This window comes from Parasteatoda tepidariorum, chromosome 2 (assembly GCF_982258835.1).
Source record: "Parasteatoda tepidariorum strain Cologne lab strain chromosome 2, Ptep-v5.0, whole genome shotgun sequence".
Lineage (NCBI taxonomy): Eukaryota > Metazoa > Arthropoda > Arachnida > Araneae > Theridiidae > Parasteatoda > Parasteatoda tepidariorum.
Window position 1 is genome coordinate 33,206,658 of NC_141756.1, and position 25,358 is coordinate 33,232,015.

The 25,358-nt window shown below is 29.6% G+C and overlaps 1 protein-coding gene across 1 annotated transcript; it reads left to right on the forward strand.

The window, feature by feature from the left end:
• Nucleotides 1-25,054, forward strand: LOC107455303 (ras-related protein Rab-6A). Its single transcript, XM_087157182.1, has 6 exons — nucleotides 1-134; nucleotides 17,087-17,137; nucleotides 19,176-19,299; nucleotides 20,748-20,872; nucleotides 21,825-21,949; nucleotides 24,546-25,054. Exons 1-6 carry the CDS (start codon nucleotides 35-37, stop codon nucleotides 24,648-24,650), a joined length of 630 nt encoding a protein of 209 aa, XP_087013308.1. The 5' UTR covers nucleotides 1-34; the 3' UTR covers nucleotides 24,651-25,054.
• The last annotated feature ends 304 nt before the right edge of the window (nucleotides 25,055-25,358 follow it).

Sequence of the window (25,358 nt, forward strand, 5' to 3'; positions counted from 1 at the left end):
AGTCTTGAATGGAGAATGTAACAAAATAAATGGAATGGGTAATAAAACAAACAGAACGAGTAACATAACAAATGGAATGGATGACAAAAATCAACATATAGTTAAGCTTAAGATTGTCTTACTAGGAGAATCCGGTGAGTAATCTCACTTTTTTATAATGATAATGAAATATTACTTTTTGCGATTAGGATTATGCCACTTTTTTTCTATTGGAAATTAACAATTCTTTTAAATGTTAAAAAAATAATGCTAGGAAAGATACTGTTCAGTTTTTAAAACTTTTTGTCGATAGATGGCGCGATTTTCAATTTCAATGAAGAACTTCTATTATTATTTTAATGACATTAAAAAAGATTCAGTTGTTAGAAATTGGTTGTCATTGAAATAAAAGCTAATCGATCTTGTTCCTAAAATGTCAATCATAAATCAAAATAAATCGAATTAAGATAGTAAATTTCGTAGTCCCTTTTCTTGGTATAGTTGGAATTCATATTTTTCAGATAATTAATATTTTTTTTAATTTTTTTATAGCAGCAAGATATCACAAGTAAGCCCATTTTGATATCATTTCAAAAACTTAGCAATCGAAACAGATACTAAGAACGAGATCTTTTGTGCTTAAATGTACTGCTTAAATGTGCAAAATAAAAAGCGGACCACCCTGAATAACTTTTAATTGAATGATCGAATTTTTACGTTCTCTGAATAAACATACCTTTCTTCGTCGGATTTGGAATTCAATGCAAAAAATAAATTTTAGTGCATATTTATTATTATTTTATTTAATAATAATTAAAAAAATTTTTATTGTAAGGTATAAAGTTTCTTACAGCATTTTAAGCGATATGTAATTTTACATGCCAATATACAAAATTTGATTTCCCGAGAAATCGAATTTTTAAATACGGCTTCTTAAAAATTCAATTTCCCAGGAATCACTTGACCGATTTCGCTCAAATGTTGTATTTTGCTGTATAAAATTACATTCTTTAAAATGATGTAAAAATTTATATACCTTACATTTAAAAATTCTTTTAACCATTGTTAAATAAAATAATAAGAAGTAATAAATATCGACTGAGAGTTATATTTTGCATTTTATGATCGTTGGATAAACGATTTTTATCACTGTTTGCAAAAAATTTTCATTTCGCTTAAAAAGTTCTGGAAATCTGGCAATATACGGAAAAAGTAAAATTAAGATTAAGAGATCCAAACTTTGAACCGCTCTCCTAACTAAACTGTGGGGATCATATTTTTTAGATTACGGCTACCCCCTATATTTTGGGAACCAAAGTCCGTATCTGACGAAAAAAGTTATTTAGACTAAGTACGTTTTTGATTCAGATTTCGTAATTTAAAATACCGTCTACATTAATTAATTTACGTATATTTCTGGTCACCCCTTCGATAATCATTAAAATTGAGTCCTAGAAAGTGAAGATCCGACCATGAGATCAAAAGTTATTCAAGGTGGTCAATTTTTTTCATTTTGCGCATGGTTCATAAAAATCTTTTAAAGATAATGACGGCTATTAAACAGATAAATTATATAATATGAGTTTAAATGCATAAAGAAGATCAAGATATCTTCACCTTGCCATCAGCCTAAAATTAATAATTTTTTTTTACTCGTATATTATTTATTTACAGTACTTACCACAATATTTATTAATCTTCCAAAAATTTGTCTGTTATTATTACGTTTTCATTTTTTACTATGGTTTAAATTAAAGATTGAAAAATAAAATATATAAACACACTACATTTTGAAGTAAAAAATAAGCTTTAAAAATAATTTAGCTCAAAAAATTAAAAGACAGCATTAGCAAGTAAATGAGCATTTGCGTTAAAAAACTTAAAATAAGTCTTTAGATTTATTTGACACTAGCCCTTGATTCTCGCAGTAAATCTGAATGTATACCGGGCAGTGGCCCATGACCTCAGAAAAAAACATTAGTGTAGGGTATTCCGGGCAAATGTATACCGGGCTGTGGCCTTTGACCTTAAAAAAACATCAGTGTAGGGTAAACCGGGCAAATGAATACCGGGCAGTGGCCCTTGACCTCAAAAAACATTAGTGTAGGGTATACCCGGCAACTGTATACCGCGCAGTGGCCCTTGACCTTAAAAAAACATCAGTGTAGGTTATACCGGGCAAATGTATACCGGGAAGTGGCAATTGTATACTATGATTAATCTTTCTAGATTTTACTTAGATTTTCTTACCTCAACTTCATAAAAATACATGAGATATAAAAAAATATTTCAGACACTATATAAAATTAGTTACGATTTAAAAAAAATTTAATCAGAGTGTAAAAAATATTATCTTTTAAAAACATCAGATTAATTTAAAACTTATTAGAAATGTATATTTAAATCCAATCCGAAATTGATAAATGGCGTCATCGTTTTAATTTTAAAAATCTACTTGCAGAAAGAATAGGAACTTATGTGTCTTCAAAAAAGATATTGGAATCGGATTCACTGTTAGTGATGGGCAATAACAGGTATTTTCAAATAACAGGTTCCAGCTGTTCCGATACAAAATAATACCTGTTCCAAAATAACAGGTCTTAGAAAAAAATCTTCAACTTTTTTATACTTAAAAGATAGTTTAAAATGTTTTGTGATTATTATTACGATCCCTTTGTTAACTAATCTCTTCATTCTAACACCACTTTCGTAAAATTATTTATACTTTCTGACATAATGAATTTGGTGAATTTTACTGATAGTGATATATAATTTCATTTACTTAAATACCTGAAAGTAGTCTAACTGCATACATTGCAACCTAGTTCAATTGCAACTTTTTTAAATAATTCGAATAACATCATTTTATAGTTTCAAACTAAAAAAAAAATATGTTTACTAAAATGTAATTGATTTAGTTTTACCAATTTGTACGAGCTAAAACATTTAACTAATTAAATACAACTAGAGCATAATCCGATATTTTTTTAAACATTTATTAAAAAAAATTAAATTTGCAAAATAAACACCAGTATACGAATTTAGCATAATTTTTAAAGAAACAAGCCTTTTTATAACAATTCCAAACTTTTCTTGGAAAATTTAAATAATATTTTCCTTTTAAAACAATTAGCACATTAATTTAAAAATATCACATACTATGTACCCCTTAATGATAATTTTTATGTCAAGTAAAATTCAAACCATTAAGGGAGAAAAATTCGCGAAATTGACAGTAATAGAAATTCAAAATAAATCAATCTTTTAAGCAACAAAATAATAGGCAATGCCAGAGAGACATCTATTTGTATGTGAGTGGACGAAATTCAGAGAAATAACAAATAACTTTTCACGTAGAACATTGGTTGAATTACCACAACAAATATTTATGAGGGAAGTAAAGGACACGCCTTCATTTAAAGATATTGAGAGAGTCAATTCGCAACCTCGAAGGTCACGGTCGACCTCAAAAACGAAAGCGGAAAAAGAAACCCGCAGTGAAAGTGAGGGAGGCGGGGGACCAATGGCGTAAAGAGGTGTCTGGATTCTTGAAGTAAAACTCCTTGGTTAGATGTCCCCCAAAAGACGATTGTAATTAATGCAATAAATACAGTAGTCGGAAAAAAGAGAGAAAAAAAATGGAGCATTTTTATGTAAATGTAGGCCGTAGTTACTCTATAGTGAGCAATTTACTATTTCAAAAAAAATATTCTGAATTTTTCATTAAATGTATAAAATACGCAAATTTAATGACCCTTAAAACTTTATTACTAAACTTCATTATTAAATCACATTCATAAAATATTTTGCTTAACCCGAACATCCATCAGATAGTTTCCTATTATATATAAAAATAACAGCAATGTAATTAGTCTTGGAGTCCATAATCGACAACTTTATGCTTCCTTTGGCTGAAAGTTAAGAATTGTTTCTCCTTTTTTTCATAAAAAAGAAAATAGAAATATTTACATATTATTCTACTACCCTTCATCTTCTCTGTAATATTGTACTACCCCTTCATGCTTCGTCATAAGTTCAGCATTTTAAAGTAGACGAAGTAAAAAAGGATAAACATTGGGAGAAAAAATATAGTGTTTGATAATAATATAATTATCAAACACTATATTATCAAACACTATAGCTTGCATACAAAGAAGTGTTTAAATATAGCTTGAATTCGCATACTAAATATAGTTTTAACAATTTTAACACCAACTTCTTATAAGGGAATAAAAAGTTAAAATATTTATTGTCTTAAAAAAAAAAGTTAAAAAAAAATGCGAAAGAGAGAGTGTGAGACTTAGGAGAGAAGAAATTAGACAATAAGACTCATATTTTGTAGGAAAATTTCGTGAATTTTTCTTCTATTCAACTTGTAGGAAACATGAAAATAAGGAAATATGGAAAATGCAATTGTAAACAGCCTGCCCCCCCCCCCCGTATGCCTGAAAACCCAAAGGTCATGGAAGACAGGTCACCGTGCCCGGCATTGCTGCAAATTAACTTAAACTGCAAAATAGTAAGAAAGGCTGTGACAAAATACTAGCTTGTTCCTAAATACTAGTCTGTGACAAAATACCATCTGTTCCAAAAATACTAGGCTGTGACAAAATATCGCCTGTTCCAAAATACTAGCTGTGACAAAATACTGCCTGTTCCAAAATACTAGCTGTGAAAAAATATCGCCTGTTCCAAAATACTAGCCTGTGACAAAATATCGCCTGTTCCAAAATACTAGCTGTGAAAAAATATCACCTGTTCCAAAATACTAGCCTGTGACAAAATACTGCCTGTTCCAAAATACTAGCTGTGAAAAAATATCTCCTGTTCCAAAATACTAGCCTGTGACAAAATATCGCCTGTTCCAAAATACTAGCCTGTGATAAAAATAACAGGCTGTTCCGATATAGCATGTTTAAAATATTAGGTGGTAGTTTTATTAATAATAGGTTGTTACGACACAGAAGTAGAACCACAAGAGGGGGGGGGGCTAGCAGTGGACTATCAATAATTTTATATTTTTAAAAAAATTTTTTTTTATTTATTTAAACTTTAGAAAGGCTATTTTTTATTGAGAAATTTAAGACTCCCTAAATGTATTTTAACAATATAATTGCAGAATAATCATTTTCTTAGGAGTGAAATAAAAAAAAGCATTTAATGATTTACTTCGGACGCAAAATAATTTTAACGAAACGAAATTTAAGTACTAATATTAATGTATGATTGGAATTAATATTTAAATTTAAGTTTATAGAACGAAATTTGATTTTATAGGAGCTAAATTTTATGACTTCTATTGCAGCTCTTTTATTTTTTAGACAAAGGAAACACAGAAATTGAGACTTACCATGATTTCACATATACGTTACAAAACTTATCGTATGGTACTCACGTCCCGCAGTGGACTGATCGCTAAGACACGGTTCCCATCAGATCACTGAAGTCGGCTGCAGTCTGTGTGTGCGGGTGGGTGACCACTTGGATCAGTCTGCGTAGGGACCTTGGGTGTGCGGTATGGGTCCTCGATAAACTGTTCTACCGCAAAGTGTTCGACTTCGAGTGCAGGTCGTCGGGCTACCGAAGCGGGGGTGCCATCCCGTCTGCAGAGGATCAAAATTGTGATGGCATGTCTTCGGATCATCCTCAGGGATGCTTCCCAAACCGTCGCCAATAGCACATTGTACAGCTCTAGTGCGACATAAATGAACTACAATTTATGCTACTCACACGAGAAGTTTTTAATTCTTGCTGATACAAGTAAACAATTTTTTAAAGTCTATAAATTGCTTTTAAGTTTAGAAATACCATGTTTACACTTAGGAGTGGGAAAAAAGGCTGTTGAAATTTTTTCAAGAAATTTTTCAATTTCTCAAATTCTAATTCTAATCAGTGATTCTAATTAACTAAATCGATCTTTTGTTCGATGAATTTGGGCTATTTGTTTTTCCTTCTAATTCTATTTAGGCTTGTTAATTTTACTTCTTACGTATTCCATGTAAAAAAAAAAAATTTAAACGAATTAAATTTTTTTATTCATTATTATAAAATTTCTTTAACTAAGGGAAAGACAATGTAATCGTTTTAAAATTATTTCTTAATTTATATTAATTTGTTTAATAATGGTTGAAAAAATTTTGAATACCAAGGCACATTAACTCATGTATCATTTTAAACTATGTAATTTTAAATGACACAATGTAAAATTCGAATGAGGTCATGTCTTTTTGAAATTTTTTAACTTAGAAACAATTTGATCAGTAATGTTCAAATTTTGCATTTTAAAATTACACAGTTAAAATGATGTAAAATTTACATAGCTTAAATTTTAGTTTTCTTCTAATTATAACTAAACTAAACTCAACGGCGCGACAGCCCATAGAGGGCCAAGGTCTACTGTGCCCTTCTCAGTTTTCTTGACCATGGGCTCCGGGGTGCAGGAGCAGATGTTCCCGGTTCGGTGGTCAGCCGAACGCGGAACCCCCATTGTTTAGTTCCCAAGTATGCTTATTGGTACTCATTTATCGAAGGGATGAAAGGCTGAGTCAACCTTGCCCGGCCCGAGGATCGAACCCAGGACCTGTGGCACGGGGGCGCAAAGCTTTACCACTCAGCCACCGTGCGTCTCTAATTATAAATAACAAACAATAATAGATAATTATTTAAAATTAATTTTTACATTCAATTTTCTTCGAATAAATAAATTTTATAAATGTGTGATCGAGGCCGGGATAGCCTGGTCGGTAGGGCCCTGGGCCCATATCCAAGAGGTCGTGGGTTCGATCCTCGCCGGTCGAAGACTCCCCGTGTAGTAAATGGTGACTGATGCACGTTAAATCTGTCAAGTCTCAAAGTCCTCCATGTTCCCACAACAAATCAATACCTCTGGGGGTACTGATCCAGGAGTTACCTTGTCTTCTGGATTGGTTCAAAATTACAAGGCTACGGAGTTGAACGTTAGTAGTCGTAAACCCATGAAATTTGGTCGACTGTTCAACGACGGTTATAAAATAAAATAAAATAATTGTGTGATCAATTTCTGAGAATAGATTTCTGCCATAAAATTTCTTGAGATATGGTGATAAACTGAAAAAAAAAGTGAATAATAATACTAATTATTAAACTTAGGATTTAAACAACCTCTTTGTTGCTTAAATTGTCGGGACCATACTTTACAGATAGTGACTCACCCCCCCCCCTCCCAAATCAAAATTTGTTGAATTAAAGATATTGTTATTCATGTAAAACAGTTTTTGTGTCTGATTCGATTCTGTGTGTCTGATTCGAATATTTAGCATATAAATATATAATAATTTAGCATAATATTTAGCATATTTAGCTAATTAGCATATTTAGGGTTAACCTTAACATATATAGTTCAAAATGAAGATAAAACAAAGGAAAATTATAGACATATGAAAAAAAAGGGGGGGGGAATAATAATGAAAAAAGGATGAAATTTTTTTTAAAAATCCGGAAAGTAAAAGATATAATCTTTTCATCAGCTCACATGATTATATCCGCAAAAAAGAATGCTATCTGATATTGTATCAATACAACCAAAGCAAAATATATTAATACAATAGTGTGAGGAGCACTCAAAAAAAATTTTACAAAAATTATAACAAATAAAATAGAACACAATAAGTAAAAATAACACGTAAAAACAGAAAATTAAATAAAAGAAAAAGAAAGAACAGTATAAAACAAAAACTATAAAGCGAGTAGCGAAATCAGATGTACTTACATGAACGGGAAATTTATATATATATATTTATATATCACCTTAAAATATCTAATAATAAATAAAAATCTTCCGCAGCAAAAGGTTGTGCTTCTCCCTTTTCAAAAAAAAAAAAAAATAAATAAAAAATAAATGAGTTCAAAGTTTCCATGATACGAGGAGGGGGGGGGGAATTCATAGAGTGGCTCACGTTTCATAGGCGGTATTTGTTATAAATATTATCGTAGAATGTTTTTCAGAACCTATACAAGACTGCCTAGGCATGGTTTTTGAATGCAGTTCTAGTGACACCACGAAATATGTAAAAAATAATAATAATAATAAAAATTTAAAAAAAAAAACTATATATAGAAATATTAACTATTGAACAAGAGAAAATAAGCTATAGATAAACATTTTTCGAATAATTCATTTGATTTTAGAAAAGTTACTCGTTAAATTATTAGATTTAAAGCAGCTCTAAAAAAAATTATAATACTAGAAGCGCAAAACTTGTATAGACCCTCGCAATGTCTGGCTACGACACTGTAATAATAAATAAAACGTGATTTTTTTTATTATTATTATAAAATCTACAAAGATTGCTAAAAAACAGTTTAACATTTTAAAAAAAGTAGAAAAATAAATTTTTGCCAAGATAATTGAATTAAAATTCTTGCCTAGTATTTTGGAACAGGCCTTTTGAAATAACCTGTTATTTTTATAACAGGTATGATTAAATAACAGGTTCCAAATACCTGTTCCAGAAAATATTGGACATCTCTATTCACTGTATAGTTCCTCCGCCGAAATGATGCGCAGTAAATTCTACTTTCCCCACCTTTGAAATAAATGGAATGATCCAGTCTCATTCAGATTCATTGTGAAATTCAGGGGCTACTATATTTGGCACGTATTAATTGGTAATAAAAATGAATTTAGCTTGCCAGTCAGCTTTTTTAGCCCTAGACAAAAGATTTCGGCTAACTTAAAACAAAGTACTAAAAGCTATTATTATCTTATTATTGACATCGAAGAGTTGAGACTTAACTTAGAGCTAAATGAATAGCTTGATGAATAAACACATTTAATAAATACTGTTCACATTAAATTAGAATTTATATAAAATTCGTTTTAGTTGAATTTGGCATCAAATACTTGTGATGCGTAAAGCACAAAAACAAAGTAAACAGAATAACTACAAGTGCAATTTTCAATGTAAGGATGAATGCAAACTTAGAGTTCATATATAATTATAAAATAATTTAAAAATACAGAATGCGTGCTTGACATCACGTCGCTTCATTATTCTTCTTTCAGTAAGAACCTCATTCGAACTTGTCGAGAAATTTAGACGAAACTTTAGTAGGTCTCCCAACACTTGATGCCTTGTAGGAAAGAGCTTTCTTTAACGGTTCGTTTGAAAAAGTAACAATTTTCACTTTAATATTTGGAGTAGCGGGCGATTCTTTCGTTACGTGTGTTACTTTTACACGACATATTTCAACTTTAACACTTATTATAATAAACTTGTTAGATATTTTTTATGTTTTTCTCAATTTGTTGTTAAATCTATATGTGTTGTAAGTTTACAAAACGAAGATTGAAGGCGCAAATTAATTTGATGTTGAAAAAAAAAATTCTGAAATTTTGTTACGTGTGTTACCCTTTATAATGCTAGATATTTGAAACTTTGAATATATTCATTTAATTCTGTGAAGTATAAAGGCAAAAAATTAAGATATTTTCTTTTATAGAGAGATACAATATCGAAGCTGTGTTTAGTGATTTTTAAAAATTTCTTGCAACAGTAAAAACTTCTTTATTTTGGTGAAATTGGTGCGTTACGTGTGTTAACTGAACGTTACGTGTGTTACCCTCTGTGAATATTTCAACTGAGAAGTCATAAATGTTGCACTGAAACATTTATTTATTTTAATTTAGCAGAAGAAAAACAATTTATTTTAGCAAATAAAATAGTTAATGGTCTGGAAAGATGGTTGTAGCCCTTCTTTATACTGGTTTAGAGAGTAAAACATAGCAAATCTTAGGCACATCTATTCCTTCAAAATCATTTCTGTTTGGAAACAAAAATATGCATATTTTCCAATTATTTTATGCAAATATTGCATTTTAAGTTTGCAAGCATGTGCATTTGCGTCAATAATGTTCCCGAGATAGAGCATATGTCGTTTTAATTTCAGTTATAGGCGCACTTCTGATCAGGAGGGAACAGAAATTGACTTACTGACTATTTGTGTGTCACAATGTGCATCTATGCATCTTATTCAAGTATCTAACGATACTTATGCATAGATTTTATGCTTTGTATTACCGTTGCCATGTATTGATCTTTTCAATTAATATCTTTATTTCCTTTTAGCTAATATATAATACTGTTGTATTAGGCATGAGTTGATTGGTTAGTTTTGCAAACAACACTGGATAGCAAATAAATTTTTTTTGTATAATAACACAATAATATAAATAACTTTGCTTTTTGCTTCGCTTTCAAGATTTTGTACTACACACCTATCCCATAGAAGGAATTTCTGCATGTGATATCGTAAAATATTTCCAAATTAATTTCTTTTTTTAATATTTTGATTGACAAAATATGAAATAATTCAACCATATATTTATTTTTAAATTCTTAACTTGACTTATTACTATAGAAGGTTTCTGTTAGCTCATCTTCTGAAGTAGAATCGTTTTTAAACAGTCTTAAAAAAAAAGTGTAGACATTGTTTCACCTTTGTCTTTGCCTTAGGAAAATATTGTAAAGGACTCTATTTTAAACTCTTTAGGAGAGTATCGTCTAAGACAACATGCTGCTGTGAATAACGGAACTGTGGCTGGATAGCATAATGCTGATTGAAATTCGTTTTGATATTCAAAAGAATATGTCTCTGCAAAGTCAACTTGAATTTCCCTGGTTTTAATGCTAGATATGTTTGTTTGGAAAGTATCACCTCGGATTCTTTTAACTCTTACGTATTATTGAAAGTTAGTCCAATTTTCAAGAGTTATTTCAAAACATTCTTCTTGCACATTTGCCATTATATATTTTTTATCGTGAGCTATTGTCATCTTTTTCTCATCGTTACCGAACTACAATAAATGATGGTTAGAAACCTATAACAAGCAATGAGAAATTTTTGTAAGTATCAGAAGCCCCTTTCCAACAATTAGATCAAAAATTTCTTTTACTTTATATACATAAATACTTCTACCCTCACCATGTATTGTCATAAACTTAATTTTAGCCTTCCAATTAAAGAATAAAAATTTCATGATATTTGTTTTGATTCTAAGTTTTACAGTAGCAATAAATTTTTTAGTCATAAAGCACTAAATATGGAAAATTAAACAATGTTTAGGATGCAACTGACAAAAATCAGTATAAGCCTCTCTTAGAAACATTGTTAGATAGTTCTTTCGTTTTATTGCCCGTTTTTCTCCGTAATAATCCAGAGAACCAGCTCTAGTTTCAATACAAGCATAGTATAGACAATCTAACTTTTGAAGAAAATCCATTTATTAATAATTAAGTTCATCTGAAATACTTAGTGGTGAACCTTTTACATCATTATCAATCTGTTTTGAAAGTTCAAGTCTAACTTTCATTATTTCCTTATTTTCTTTCCTTTGAAGTGCGGAATCTTATGCTCTTTTCTTTTTTTCTTCATCTTCTTATTCTTTTAAATCCAGATAAGGACACTATTTTAAGCTTATCCATTTTATAATAATCTAGCAAATGCAGTCGAAATATTCTACTTAAACATAAACGTATAACAAATAGAAGTTTGGGAAAACAATTTCCAAAAGTTTCAAAATTATCGTCTTATTATGCTGTTTTTTTATTAATGCTTATACCGACCTGATTTTACAAAAAACCACAATCTTACAATTCCGTATTTGTGACATTGAAGTTGCGCGGCGGTTATAAAAAATGTCCGAACATGATTTAAATCTTTTATTGAAAATAAATAAATAATTAAAGTGTATAAGTACCTCTAACACACATAACAGTAACGTGCGTAACTTTTCGTTACGTGTGTTACCTTGAATAAAATTAATTATAAAATTTTAACTATTGGCAGTTTTAATTCGAGAATTTTTTCCGTTGCATATCTTGCCTTCTTAATTTATAAAACAAAGAATTTTTAAATTTTCTTTTTTACTAAAGTTTTTACAGAAAAAAATGCAAAATTATGTTACGTGTGTTACTGGGAAATCAGACTATCTTGATTAATCGACTTTCAAACAAGCAAAAAAATTTAGGCCAAATTAAAAAAATACATTAAACAATGATAAAAGAGTAAAATAGTTATATTTATTACTAAAAACTATTTTATTGCTCTTTAATATTTTAAGAACTCCATTAGAATATAACATAACAAAGAAGAGAACTCCTGTTAAAATTTATAGTGTTCCACCTTTTGTTAGAATTCACAAAAATATTTTTTGTAATTCAAAAAACTATCTAAACTATTAAAAAATGTACATCTTTTAGATTCCGAAATTGTGTCATTTTTGATTTTACGATAATTTTGAAAATTTAGTCACTCAAGACCACTTTTCGTGGAATCGCCCTAGCCTATTTATAAATGGCTGGTGGTATGCTGACTGTGAAATGTTGTTCTTCAAGTCTGCAGACTGTTTCAAACGATTTACAGAGATGTTTCTGGAATTGTTATTGTTCGAAAATATGTAATTTTGAATGTTCTGGGGATGTTCTTCAAAGGTCCAATTATGTCAAGATGAATTTTGTCGAATCTTTCTAATGTTGGTAGATACCTCCCAAGCGATTTATATACGTGTCGCTGTATCTTGGAAGTTTGACAAGATAGACAGGTCTTAATAAATTTCTTGATATCCTTGTACATCGAAGGCCATGTAAACTTCTTTGACACTAACTGTGTCATTGCTCGAGCTCCTTGAGGACATAGATTACTTTTCGAAAACAATTGGACGCATGTATGGTTGTGGTTTTCGGGAATAAATATTACAATATAAATAGAAATACAAACTTATAGTTCATAAATAATAATAAAAACAGATGTTTTAAATGTGTGTACTCAGATATGTAACGTAAGAATGTTTGCTTGCGTAATTCGCTGTTTTTTGCTCAACTCTCATCTATATTGCTTACAAGGATTATGTGTTTTTTCGAGTTGTTACTCGCTCAAACATTAACACCCATTGTACAAATTATAGTATCGCAAGGTCGCAAGGATTGTCAAAAGTGTATAGTTATATTTTCCGAATCAATCTAATTTCTACATTGGTATATAATATTTCTTTACCCAAAATAAAATGTAACATCATTTCACTATAATAACGTATTCAATTATCATTTTGTACAATATTCACAATATTGTCATATTCAATGCACAGATGTGTATTATCCATAGCCGGTGACCTGTGTATATCCGAACCTGGCGTTGTCTAATATAAATAATAGAATAGAATAAAATATATATAATAAAAATAATAAAAGTAGTTATTGATGAACTTTGGCTTCATAGTACCAATAACTTATAAGTACTATTTTTTTAAAAAAAATTATGATAATAATACCTTTAAGGAATCCCTTGCATTATTATCCTTTAAAGGACCTTTAAAGAATAATAATATAAGGGATCCGATCTTCAACGGTTATTTGGAAAACATCTCCGATTGGTAGTAAAAAATATGTTTTAAAGTATGTATCATTCTTTGTTTTATAAAACTGGTTTAAAATTATTTCCCGTACCACTACACATGTAAATGTATTTGAAATACCACTTAGTTCCAGCTCTCTCGTGATGAAGTTCTCAAAATTTTCGCAAAATTACCAAAAATTATGATTGAAAGATTTAGCTTGTTGTTTAGACATAGACATAGTTTTTAATTTTCTACCACACGTAAAACGCCCCTAACAACAATTTTACCTTGGCCAATTAGGTTCAAAATTTTGTCGATATGGGTCCTATAAGAACATGGATTGAGGCACCAATATTGGGATGTCTAGATTTTTTTAATATTGTTCCTAGAATGGCCTATATAGGGCCTACATTGACCAACATAGAACCTGCCTTGGTTGAATAATGCATAAAAAATATCGGGAGAATTTGACAATTCTATATAGCACCGATATTGGTTGCTAAGTGGCTGTAAAATATCGGGTAAATCAGAAAATTCTATATAGGGCCAATATCGGAAAAATAATGGCATTTTGAACCCTTACTGAGCCAAGATTCATGAATATTGGCCCAGTGAGGACCCAAGTTATTTTTCTACGAAGTGCGTAGTCAGAGTTGGCCAAAAATGTAATCGATTACATTTTTTGATTACAGTAATCAATTACTTGTAATCATGATTACAATTTTCAAAAATTTTGATTACAGCTGTAATCATGATTATAATATTGATTACAGTAATCAATCACTTGTAATCGTGATTACAAAGTTTGATTACAGCTGTAATCATGATTACATAGTCGATTAAAGTAATCAATTACTTGTAATCATGATTACAACTTTCAAAAAAATTTGATTACAGCTGTTATCATGATTACAATTTTGATCACAGTAATCAATTACTTGTAATCATGATTCCAAGTAATTGCGATTACAAGTAATCACAACAAAAACGATTACGAGTAATTATGATTACAAGTAATCAAAATATATGATTACATGTAATCTAAATACACGATTACAAGACTATTGTATTCCTATAAATGATTATATTTTACAGTAGATAGTAGAATGTATTTTATAATGATACATTTTGCACGTATTAACATGTACTGCATTTTGTACTTTGTATACGTACAAATGAATGTAACTAAAATGTATGTACATATGATTTTATCTAGTGCATATGTTCAGACATTTTAGTTTCACACACATGTGCATACACTTATATTGTAGGTATAAAATATATGTACGTATGTATATAGATAATAATTACGTATGTATGTGCAAACAATGTAGACATGTACATTTATACACAAGGAATATATGCATTTTATGTAAATATTTGTGTATGTAAAATGTATATCTATGTTCATGTACGCATGTATATACAAGTACTTGTGTTTGTACTGACATACATACATTGTCTGTACAATGTATGTCCCAGGCATGCATGTGCAATTTATTTATGAGCAGTATAATATATGTATGCATGTACAATATAGGTATATCTGTAGGATGTACAATATATGTATGTATACATATACATGATATGCATGTCCAGTGTATTTATGTACATATACATAATATGTTCATGCTCAATGTATGTATCCAAATATGCATAATACATTTGTGTACGATTGCACGTACATTGGGCGTATTTATATTTTACATATATTTATACATACATTCGACATGCATAACGTACGTACATACACACATTTGAGATGCATATATTGTACAGATGTATATTCATATAATGTACATATGATGAAATGAACATATAATGTTCATATAATGTATATATGTGTGTACATATACAGTACATATGTGCATAAATATATATTGGGCATAATTCTTTCGTACAAATTTTACATGTGTACATACATGCTATCCCTATCTATGCATATGGTGCAATGTATATACGTCCAATGAATGTATCCACACATGTACAATACACGTATGTTCCATGTATGCATATCCATACGTACTATATATGCACGTACAATACATGAATGTATGTACATACATTGTACATGCGTACATACATTACACGTATACATATGTACATTACATTTATGTCTAAATATGTGTACAATGCAATAAATAAAATGCATGTAAGTTAACTTTTAATGACTCAAGCAAGTTAAATGACAAAATCAAACGATATTTAAATTTAGTTTTCAGCTTTAATTGTTCTATATCATTTTGAAATTCTCTGACTAAAAAATTATTTTCAGGTATTTTCATGAAATGTTTGACAATACAGATTTATTTTTTTTATAAAATAATGCCTGATTCATAGAAATTTTTTAAATGGTAAAAGAAACGGTAAATTTTATGTGTGGAATTAATATTTAGAAATTCAAAATAAAATTATCGTTTGCTTTTTAAAAAATATGAGGTCGAGTTTCATATGCCTTAGAATAAATTTTAAAACAAATTTTAATAACTTTACTCATATAAATTTTTTTAATGTATGCACAATGTAGGTGTATATTGTAATTACATATATTTAAATGTACGCATGTATTTGTACATTACTTGTAATTATGTACATGTATACGTTGTATGTACATTCGTACATTGTGCATATAACTATTTTTTTTTACATCCATGCATTACATGCATGGATGTAAAAAAAATGCATGGATAAAAGCATGTAAACGCATAAACATTATTTTCATATATGTTCATACATACATTGTCTATGTATACAAAGATACAAAACATTGCCTTTTTGTACAAACTAACATACATGCGTACATGCATCATAAATCTATAATTATATGTACTAAGCATATGCGCATTGCATTAAGTATATTACAATATAATTATGAATATTGTACGTACAAACAACGTTTGTGCATACATTGTATGTATAGGAATCGCAAATAGTACGTTTATGCGTGCGTACATTCTATGTACATAAAAATATGTAAACAGATGAATACTTACATAAAAAATTTGACTATAGTATACAATCGTAATAACTTGTAATCGTATTGTTTGATTACAAGTAATCACAATTACATGTAATCATATATTTTGATTACTTGTAATCATAATTACTCGTAATCGTTTTTTTTTTTGTGGTTACTTGTAATCGCAATTACTTGGAATCATGATTACAAGTAATTGATTACTGTAATCAAAATTGTAATCATGATTACAGCTGTAATCAAAATTTTTTTAAGTTGTTATCACGATTACAAGTAATTGATTACTTGTAATCGTGATTACAAGTAATTGATTACTGTAATCAAAATTGTAATCATGATTACTGTGATCAGAATTGTAATCATGATTACATCTGTAATCAAAATTTTTTGAAAGTTGTAATCACGATTACAAGTAATTGATTACTTGTAATCGTGATTACAAGTAATTGATTACATAGCTGTAATTATTTGTAATCAATTACAGTTGGAATCGATTACTGTAATCAACGGCCAACTCTGCGTAGTAGTCAGCTCTGATTTTATAAAGTTTGAGAATTTTAAATCCGTGATCAAAAAGCAATTAATTATTATTATTATTAATAGTTAGTATTAATTAGTCTTAGTATTAATTAGTTTTAGTATTAGAGTTTAATTATACTACATGAATTGAACATTTCTATTTTGTTCTTAGTTTCGCTAGTTTGTTTTGATAAGCAAGAACATTTTATTTATTACTTATTATTTCTTTCACATTTCAGGCGTAGGAAAAACATGCTTGGTTCGAACATATATCATTGGAAAATTCGAAGGTAATTTACATAAAAATTAGTTTTTATGTAAGCATATTTTATTTAGTTAATTTAAAAAAAAATAATTTTAGGATAATAGCTTAGTATTTTCATTGTCAAGTATAATACATTTATTTTTTAAAATAATATTCATGATAATGTATGTTAATTGAATGGACAGAGCAATAGTATCATTTGTGTGACATATGAAAATTCGTTAGAATTCACGTTAGAAGAATAATTTATATTGCAGTAAAAAAAAGGTTCAATCTTGACATCTAAAAAGAAAAAATTATATCCCTCGAAAAACTGTAAGGAAAGTCATAAAAATTGCTGATATCTTGAAATTTAGTCAGCTGAAGAAGATTATTACTATTTAAAGAAATGTAAAAGTTTTTCACAACTCATCAAACTTCTTGATCACCCTACATTCTGGAGATTTTTGAAAATAGAGATGAACCTCACAGAGCTTACTCTTCAAAAGTTACAAGGCTTCCGCAGCAGTAAAGTGAATAAGTTTATATCTTTTTTATGACTAACAAACTACTCAAAAATTTGAGAATCACCTGAAAATCCAGGTGTACTAAAATTAAATTTACTCGAGTTATTTACCCCCACATAAATTCATTGCAGGAGCACTGTGCATTGTTGTAACCCCGGTAGCAGAATTTTCAGAGTCAATTTGCAACACCATCTTCATAATTTTAAATTTGTCTGCTGCGCTAAAACAGTCAGATTGGGACTTTTATTATAAATACTAGACTTATTTTGATTCGTTTATTCAAAGATAATTCCATGCAAAAAATTAAATCTTAGGAAATATTTTTTATTATTTTATTTAATAATTGTCGAAAAAATTTTGAATTGTACACAATTTTTTACATTACTTTACAGAATATTATTTTACTCGGCAAAATACAAAATCTGAACAAAATTGGTTGAATTGTTCATGAGAAATTGAATTTAAAAAATTTCAGGTATTTAATATTCGATTTCTCAGGAACTGTTCGACCGATTTTGTTCATTTTTCAAGCATTCTTAAATAAAATCATAAAATTTTTTAAATATTAACTCAAAGTTACTTTTTGCATTGAATTATCTTCGGATAAACGAAATTTATACTTGTGTCTTGTGTGCAATAATTTTTCAATTCGGTTAGAAAGTTCTCGAGATATAGCAAAATACGCAAAAAGTAAAATTAACATTAAGTTTAATTAACGTTAAGCTAATTCTCTTAGATCTAAGTAATTGCAAATTAGAAAAATTATTGTTTGGAATAGAGCCGTGTTTGAAAGATTTTATCTTTTACGCCGACACCGGTGTTTCATGCTGTATTTCATATCCATAAATTATTAAAATTTTAAATATAATATTTTTCACTTACATTGTCCCAGATTAATACAAAATAATGAAAAATATGTTTAATAAAAGTTCCGCGTCAAAGGGGTAACTCTTTTCCCCTTTTCTCTGTTATCTTCTGCTTGGACAATTTTCTATAAATTTTCAAATTTGTATCTACTGAAACAAAAAATAATAATAATTCAATGACCATTAATAGTAGTGAAATTATCATCAGCATTGGCACGACAGCCCCTTGTAAGCCTGGGCCTTCCTCAGAAGCTTTTCCCATTCTGCCTTTCCCCCAGCAATTGATTTCCAGTTCTTTACTTTCAGGATGGCAAAATCCTCATCCACACAGTCTTTCCATCTCTTTTTGGACCTTCCTCTCGGCCTTTCATTGGAGGGGATTGCATAAAAGACTCTTAATGCTGTTCGTTCTGGGCTCATTCTCACTACATGCCCGGCCCATCTCATTCTACTTAGTTTGATAGATTTAATGATATCATCACTATTAAAGATCTTATATATTTCAAAAAGTAGTGAGTTCATTGCACAAAAATATAGAACATTGTTATGACTTAAGGAGAAAGGATAAATAAAATTTTTAAAAAATTTAATGCTTTGGAGTGCACATAGTTGGTACTTTTACCTGATTATATTTTACTCATGTTTGTCAGTTAAAGTTTTACTACAAGTAAAGAGTATATCATCATTTCAGAAAATTTTAATACGATAACTGGCTGGGACTACTTCACTAAACAACTTAAGGTAAAGGAAAAAACTGTTGAATTACTTATTGGAGTTAACGCTGGCAATGAGAGATATCGTGCATTCGTGCCAATGTAAGTTCAAAAAATTCTTTTTTTAATCAAATTTGTCACATTTTAGAGTTAAATAAAGCTTACTTCTTTGCAAAATATAACGTATTTACCAATAAAACTTTTATTTGATTGTACTATTTACTTACATCATCACTGTATCAAAACTTAATTAATATTTATTTTTAATAACCATGACTAACTCTGTTGAATACTTAGGATTATTGGGAAAAACTTTAAGGGACGCTAGGGAGCCATCACGAGAATTCAGAATTGCTCAATTAGTTATGCTGAATTTAAATTTTCATAACTTTCATCCTGATCAAATACTGATATCTGACGATTTTTTAAGCTGGCTTGTCCCATTTTAAACTTAAATTATAATTTCTATTTAATTTTTTTCTAGTCTTAAACCAATTTTAAATTTTTAGAATTTTTGTCTTCCTTTTAACTGAATTTGGTATATTTATATCATCGCATAATGAGAGTTTACACGGGAAAAAATTATTTAAATTGCTCATTTGCTATATTTCTTAAATCTCTTTATAACAAACAAGCTTGTTGCCAGATTGTTTGTGATGATGTTAGAATTCAGTAAAATTTCCTGGATGACCAGAAGTGGGTGGGACAGGAACATTGATTGACATTTACCTTACTAATAAGTTCAAATCCTTAAGTAATAAAATCTTCACCTAAAAGAAAAAAATAAAACTGTTTTGATGATCCAGTTAGAATCTACTTAAAATTTTTCTGTCCAGAATGTCGGAAAATCCACACGGTATTCTTCAGATTTTTGATATTGTTAATGTTAGTACCCTTAAGATATTTTTAAAAAATTGAATTATTTGCGTATAATTTGCGACTGTTGGTCGCGTTTGCGGCTCTGAGCACTTTTGCGAGGTTTTATTTTTTTCCTATCTTACATTGAATTGTTCGTAAGACTTAGTTTCCAGTAGTTTGGTAGTACATCACCAAAGTAAAGCATCACTGGCTGTGGACAATGAACCAGTGGTGTGCGTATGCGTCAGTGTGGGTGGGTGAACACTGATCAGCCTGCGAACGGAATGAGGGTGTGCGATATCGATCCTCGTTCAATTGTTCTATCGTAAAGTACTCGACTTCACGCACAGATATCTGGGCTGTCAAAGCGGGGAGAAATCCTCTCTATTGAGGATCAAAACTATGATAGCGTGTCTTCAGATCATCCTGGGGTGTTTGCCAAACCACCCCCATTATCTGTTTTTGCTGCTCTAAAACGATTTAAATAAAGTACTCCTGAAACTAATTCTTTTTGTATGCCTACTTTGTCCCTTCATTTTTTTTAAACTTCCTGAATTTATTTTTATATTTATCTCAATAGTAAGTAAATATCCTTTCAGTAATAAAATTTTCTACTCGAAGAGCAACAGCAACAATTAAAAAAAATGTTTATTGATAATGCTGACAGATATATTAAAAGAAATTTCTTCCAGGACAATTAAAAATGCACACGGTATTCTTCTGCTTTATGATACTGCAAGGATTCGTACTTTTGAGAAACTTGGAAAATGGTGTGAGACAATAAGGAAACTAACTCCAGACGCAATCATATTCACAAGTATTTATTTTATTAATTACTTCTAGTATTTGGGCCGAGATAGCCTGGTTTGTAGGACGTTGGGCTCGTGTTCTTCGAACATAAGTTCGAATCCCGCTGCCCGAATAATTCCCGTGCATCAAATACTGACTGCTGCCGGAGACACAAAGTCTACCAAGTTCCGATAAAAAAAATCAGTACCTCTAGAGGTACTGAATTGGAGATTGAGCGCTCTCTACTTAAGGTTAAAATTTCGATCTGTGTATGAATGAATTGGTTCTCCCTGTAAAACGGGCTGTGACGTGTTCGTGTGACTTGAGTCGTATTCTTGGCAGTAGATGGTGCCGTTGAGAAACAATAAACGCACCCTCTACCTTGCAAATTCGCTATGATTTCGCATAGCAGGTTTTTAATTGGGCATTGCAGGGTTTCTGAAGTAAAAATACTAATTTAAATATTTTGCCGAGTAATGCAACGGTTGTTTATGACCATGGAGTTAGCGCAATCTTCAGTTTGTATCCCCTTGGCTTGACACAAATTGCTAATGTTTGAAACTTTAAAAATTTCTGGATATCTCCATGGGAAAAATTATGTCTGTATGTGTGCACTGTGTCATTTAGATTATACAAATTAAAATTGACATTAGAAATTTCATTTATAAAAAATATATTTGGGTGAGAAAATATTTGGTTTGAATATATTAGTGAGGAGGAGGCATTCATATGGTACGACAACTTCTCGTGTCGCAATCTCTCCACTTCTCAGCTGCCTACGGGCCAGCCATCTTATTTTTATAAAATGAACCATCTATTATGTTAGAGTATCCACTGATATAATTCAAGAATAGTTGCGTATTTAACGAATTGAGCATTAACGCAAAAATAATGTTACGTTCCCCGAAAAAAAAAATATTTATGACTATATTTCTTAAGATTTCAAGTTTCTTTTAATGAAAATATTTTATAATTGACAGTTGGTGCTCGATCTGACCTTTTCCATAAAAGGGAAGTACTTTTTAAAGAAGGCCAAAATTTTGCCAAAAGTGAAAATCTCAAATTTTTTGAATGCAGTGCCAAGACTGGTGAAAATGTTAAAGAAGTAAGACATTATAGATTTAATTCAAGCTTCCATAGAAACTTATTTTACGATTCTCACCATCACTACGTACATACATCTGATACGATAGTCTCATTTTAAACTAAATTCGAGAGGTACCTAAGAAACTGAAAAAATGGCAGCAAAACTAAGAGGATTAGACACATTATATTCACCAAATACGTTTTACATTCACCAAATTATTCAATTTTGCCAACTACAATTGCCTTCTTAAAAAATTTAGGGTTTCGAAACTTTAATATTAAAGTAATTAAAAATTATTATTAAATAAGTTTCTTAAAAAAGAAAATTTGTATTTATAACATTCCTAATGAAACAAACGTAACAAATGTTGCAATTTTCACAATACTTTATTTAACGCTCACTCGTTTCATCAGAAAACTTTTTTCTTCATGAACAAAAATTCCATTCTTATCTTGTTTATCTCTAATTTTTCTCTCTCTTCACTCTCATTTATATCAATCTGTCATTACCTTCTCTTTTTTTTTTATTTTGACAGACGATTTTACTTGAAATTTCATTTCTATAAATTAGCCCTTGTGCACGCGTTCGTATAATTTTTCGCAATTTATATTTGACATAATCGAATATACAAGAGTTATACACACATAAAGTTTGAATGTGAATATTAAAGTAATATCTATTTGTAAGTGATTCAAGTTCTTAAACTTACTCGGAAATTTAAATTAACCTTTATACAACTATGATTGCATGATTGTATTTTTTTGTTAGAAGAATGTATATATAATCGATGAGATACAAATCCAGATGTGAATTATATTCCATTTCAAAAATTCCTGAATGTTAGCTACTGTAATATTAGTTTAATGTGACAATATGACTTTCTTTGAATATTTGCGAAAGATTTATTCTAGAAGTATTTTGTATAATTAATTTATATTCAATTATTTTAGTTAGTATGATAGAGTATATTAGTATATAATGAATTATTACTTTTCGAAACACCGTAAATAGTATACAGTGTGTTATAAAATTATAAGACCCACCTGAAATATCCCTCGTTTTTATAGTACTCTGCATAAAATATATAATTTTTTAAAAAATAAAGCAGATTGTATTTTCTCAAATAAATTTAAAAGTGAAAAAAAAATTAGTTAGGTTCACACGGCAATCGATTTTGATCAGAATTATCTGCAACACAGTATAATACATTGTATATTATTACTTAACGCGATATTAAAATAGGTTTTATGTAAGATAAGGACAAAGACTCTTACACTGAAATAATAATAACTTAGTCACAAATTTCTGGAAAAACAATGCAGTACAATTTGTTTTGGCTGTTTGCTTTAAAAAGCACTTTTAAGGAGGTCAAAAAATTCCGTTACATATGAAATGTCAATATCGAATGAGAGGAAATAACCCTTAGCCTCAAGTAATGCAATGCCAATTATTTCTATTTACAATGAAATTATAAAATCAAAGTAAATACAGCACCAATTATTTCGAACAAGTTAACGTTTCCATTCTTCTTGAAATTATATGAAAATGTGTCTTTTATTTGTCGATTTAAAATTTATTCTAGATATATTTTATGGTATACTTTAGAGCATATTTTAGTCGAACTTTTCCTTACATCCTACATTATTGTAATTTGGTGGTACAATGGTGTGGTGGTAAACGTGGCTTTCCACAGTTTTTCCTTATCATTGCTGAAGTTTAAGTAAATGATAGTTAAATTGTTTCTCGTGTTAGCTTTCAAGCAATAAAATATTTCGCCTATTCATTGCTGATGTGACAAAAGTTTGATTCAAAGAAACAAAAAGTTTTCTTTTGAAAACTAGTATCTTTATTTATACTCATATATCTTTCTTTATTTATACACTTTTGTCATTTAATTATTAAAATGTACATTGAGTAATCTATAAATATATTAATCCAAATATATGAATGCATACTGATCATTATTATAATTGCACATAATTGTAACTGTTCACTCCATAGAATGAATAAACAAAAATAAAAACAGATGTATAACCACATTCAATCAGAAATTTGCTTTCATAAAACTTCGCAGAATGTTATATTTTATTAAAATCTCTTTACTAAATAAAAATTAAATTAGCTGACGACTTAATAAGAAACATTGTATTTTGTAATTAAAAAAAGTTTCAGCAATAGACTAACAACGAAAAATTATAAAAGAATTTTTTAGCTTACGTTTGCAGAAGTTAAACTCTTTGTAAGTTACATTAGGTATTTATTTCTTTAAAAATAATTAATTTAAATTTTCCTCGAATCCCATCCCTCTCATCATAAATAGTTTTAAACTTTAGATTTCTTAACAGAAAAATACGTATATTAATATAGTATAGAAAAAATTATGCCTCAGATTCAAAACTTTTATTGCTAATTTCTTAGCATATCGGCTACTGATTAGTCAGCATATATTTGAGGTCACATATCCTACTGGAACCGTTAAAATTGCTAAATACGATTATTAGTACAAAAATTATTCTAGGTGATATCCTTTTTTCCCGCCTAGTACGTTACATTTGAATATATGCAAAGGTAACTAAAGATTAAATATTCATTTTCCTTTCTTAAAAAATTACAGATTTTTGAACAAATGACTTTGAGAATACTCGAAAAGAAAGAACTGATACCATTTAATAATCCTGTTAAAATGGAAATAGAAGGAAAGTCTCCCGAATGGAAGTAAAACAAGTACGTGCCTGCTACGCGCACTACCGAGGAAGAAATACTCAATGGATCTGCTAATAAAACAGAAATTCTTCCCCCAAAAGATACAAATTATCCAGAAGATAGCGATTTAGAGTCCAGAACTGAAGTCGAGAACTTGATTGTGATAAAAGATATTATTGGTACTCAATCAAGCAGTAAATTAAAACCTTTAGAGCTAAACGAAAATTACCATCCTTCGAATGATGAAAAAGATGATTCCAAAAGTAGAAAATTATATGCCTTCTGAAGAAGAGATGCTACTAGAAGGAAAATGTCCAGCCTGGTTTGCTTGAAGAAAAAAATGTTATTTGCGCCTATTTGGCTCCCTTTAAGTTATGATGTTAGTAGTAAGGGCAGGCATCTATGCGGCGGAAGTGATGGGCAGTCAAGGGGTGTTTATTTCTGCCCCAACCGGAAGTTGCTTTTTCTACCCACCTACAAACCGGAAGTTGCTTATTTCTGCCCACATACAAACCGGAAGTTGCTTATTTCTGCCCGCCTGAAACTTCGTCTGCAGCGTCATGGGGAGCTTATTTCTTTTTTTTCTTAAGCCTAAAATATTTTTAGTTTCGGTTCCTGTTTTTAATTTAGTTTCGTTTTTTAAATATTATTTAATTTATTAGTTTTTTGAGGGTGGCACCACTTATTATTTTAATATTAGTTTTTAAGGATGGCAACTTTTAGA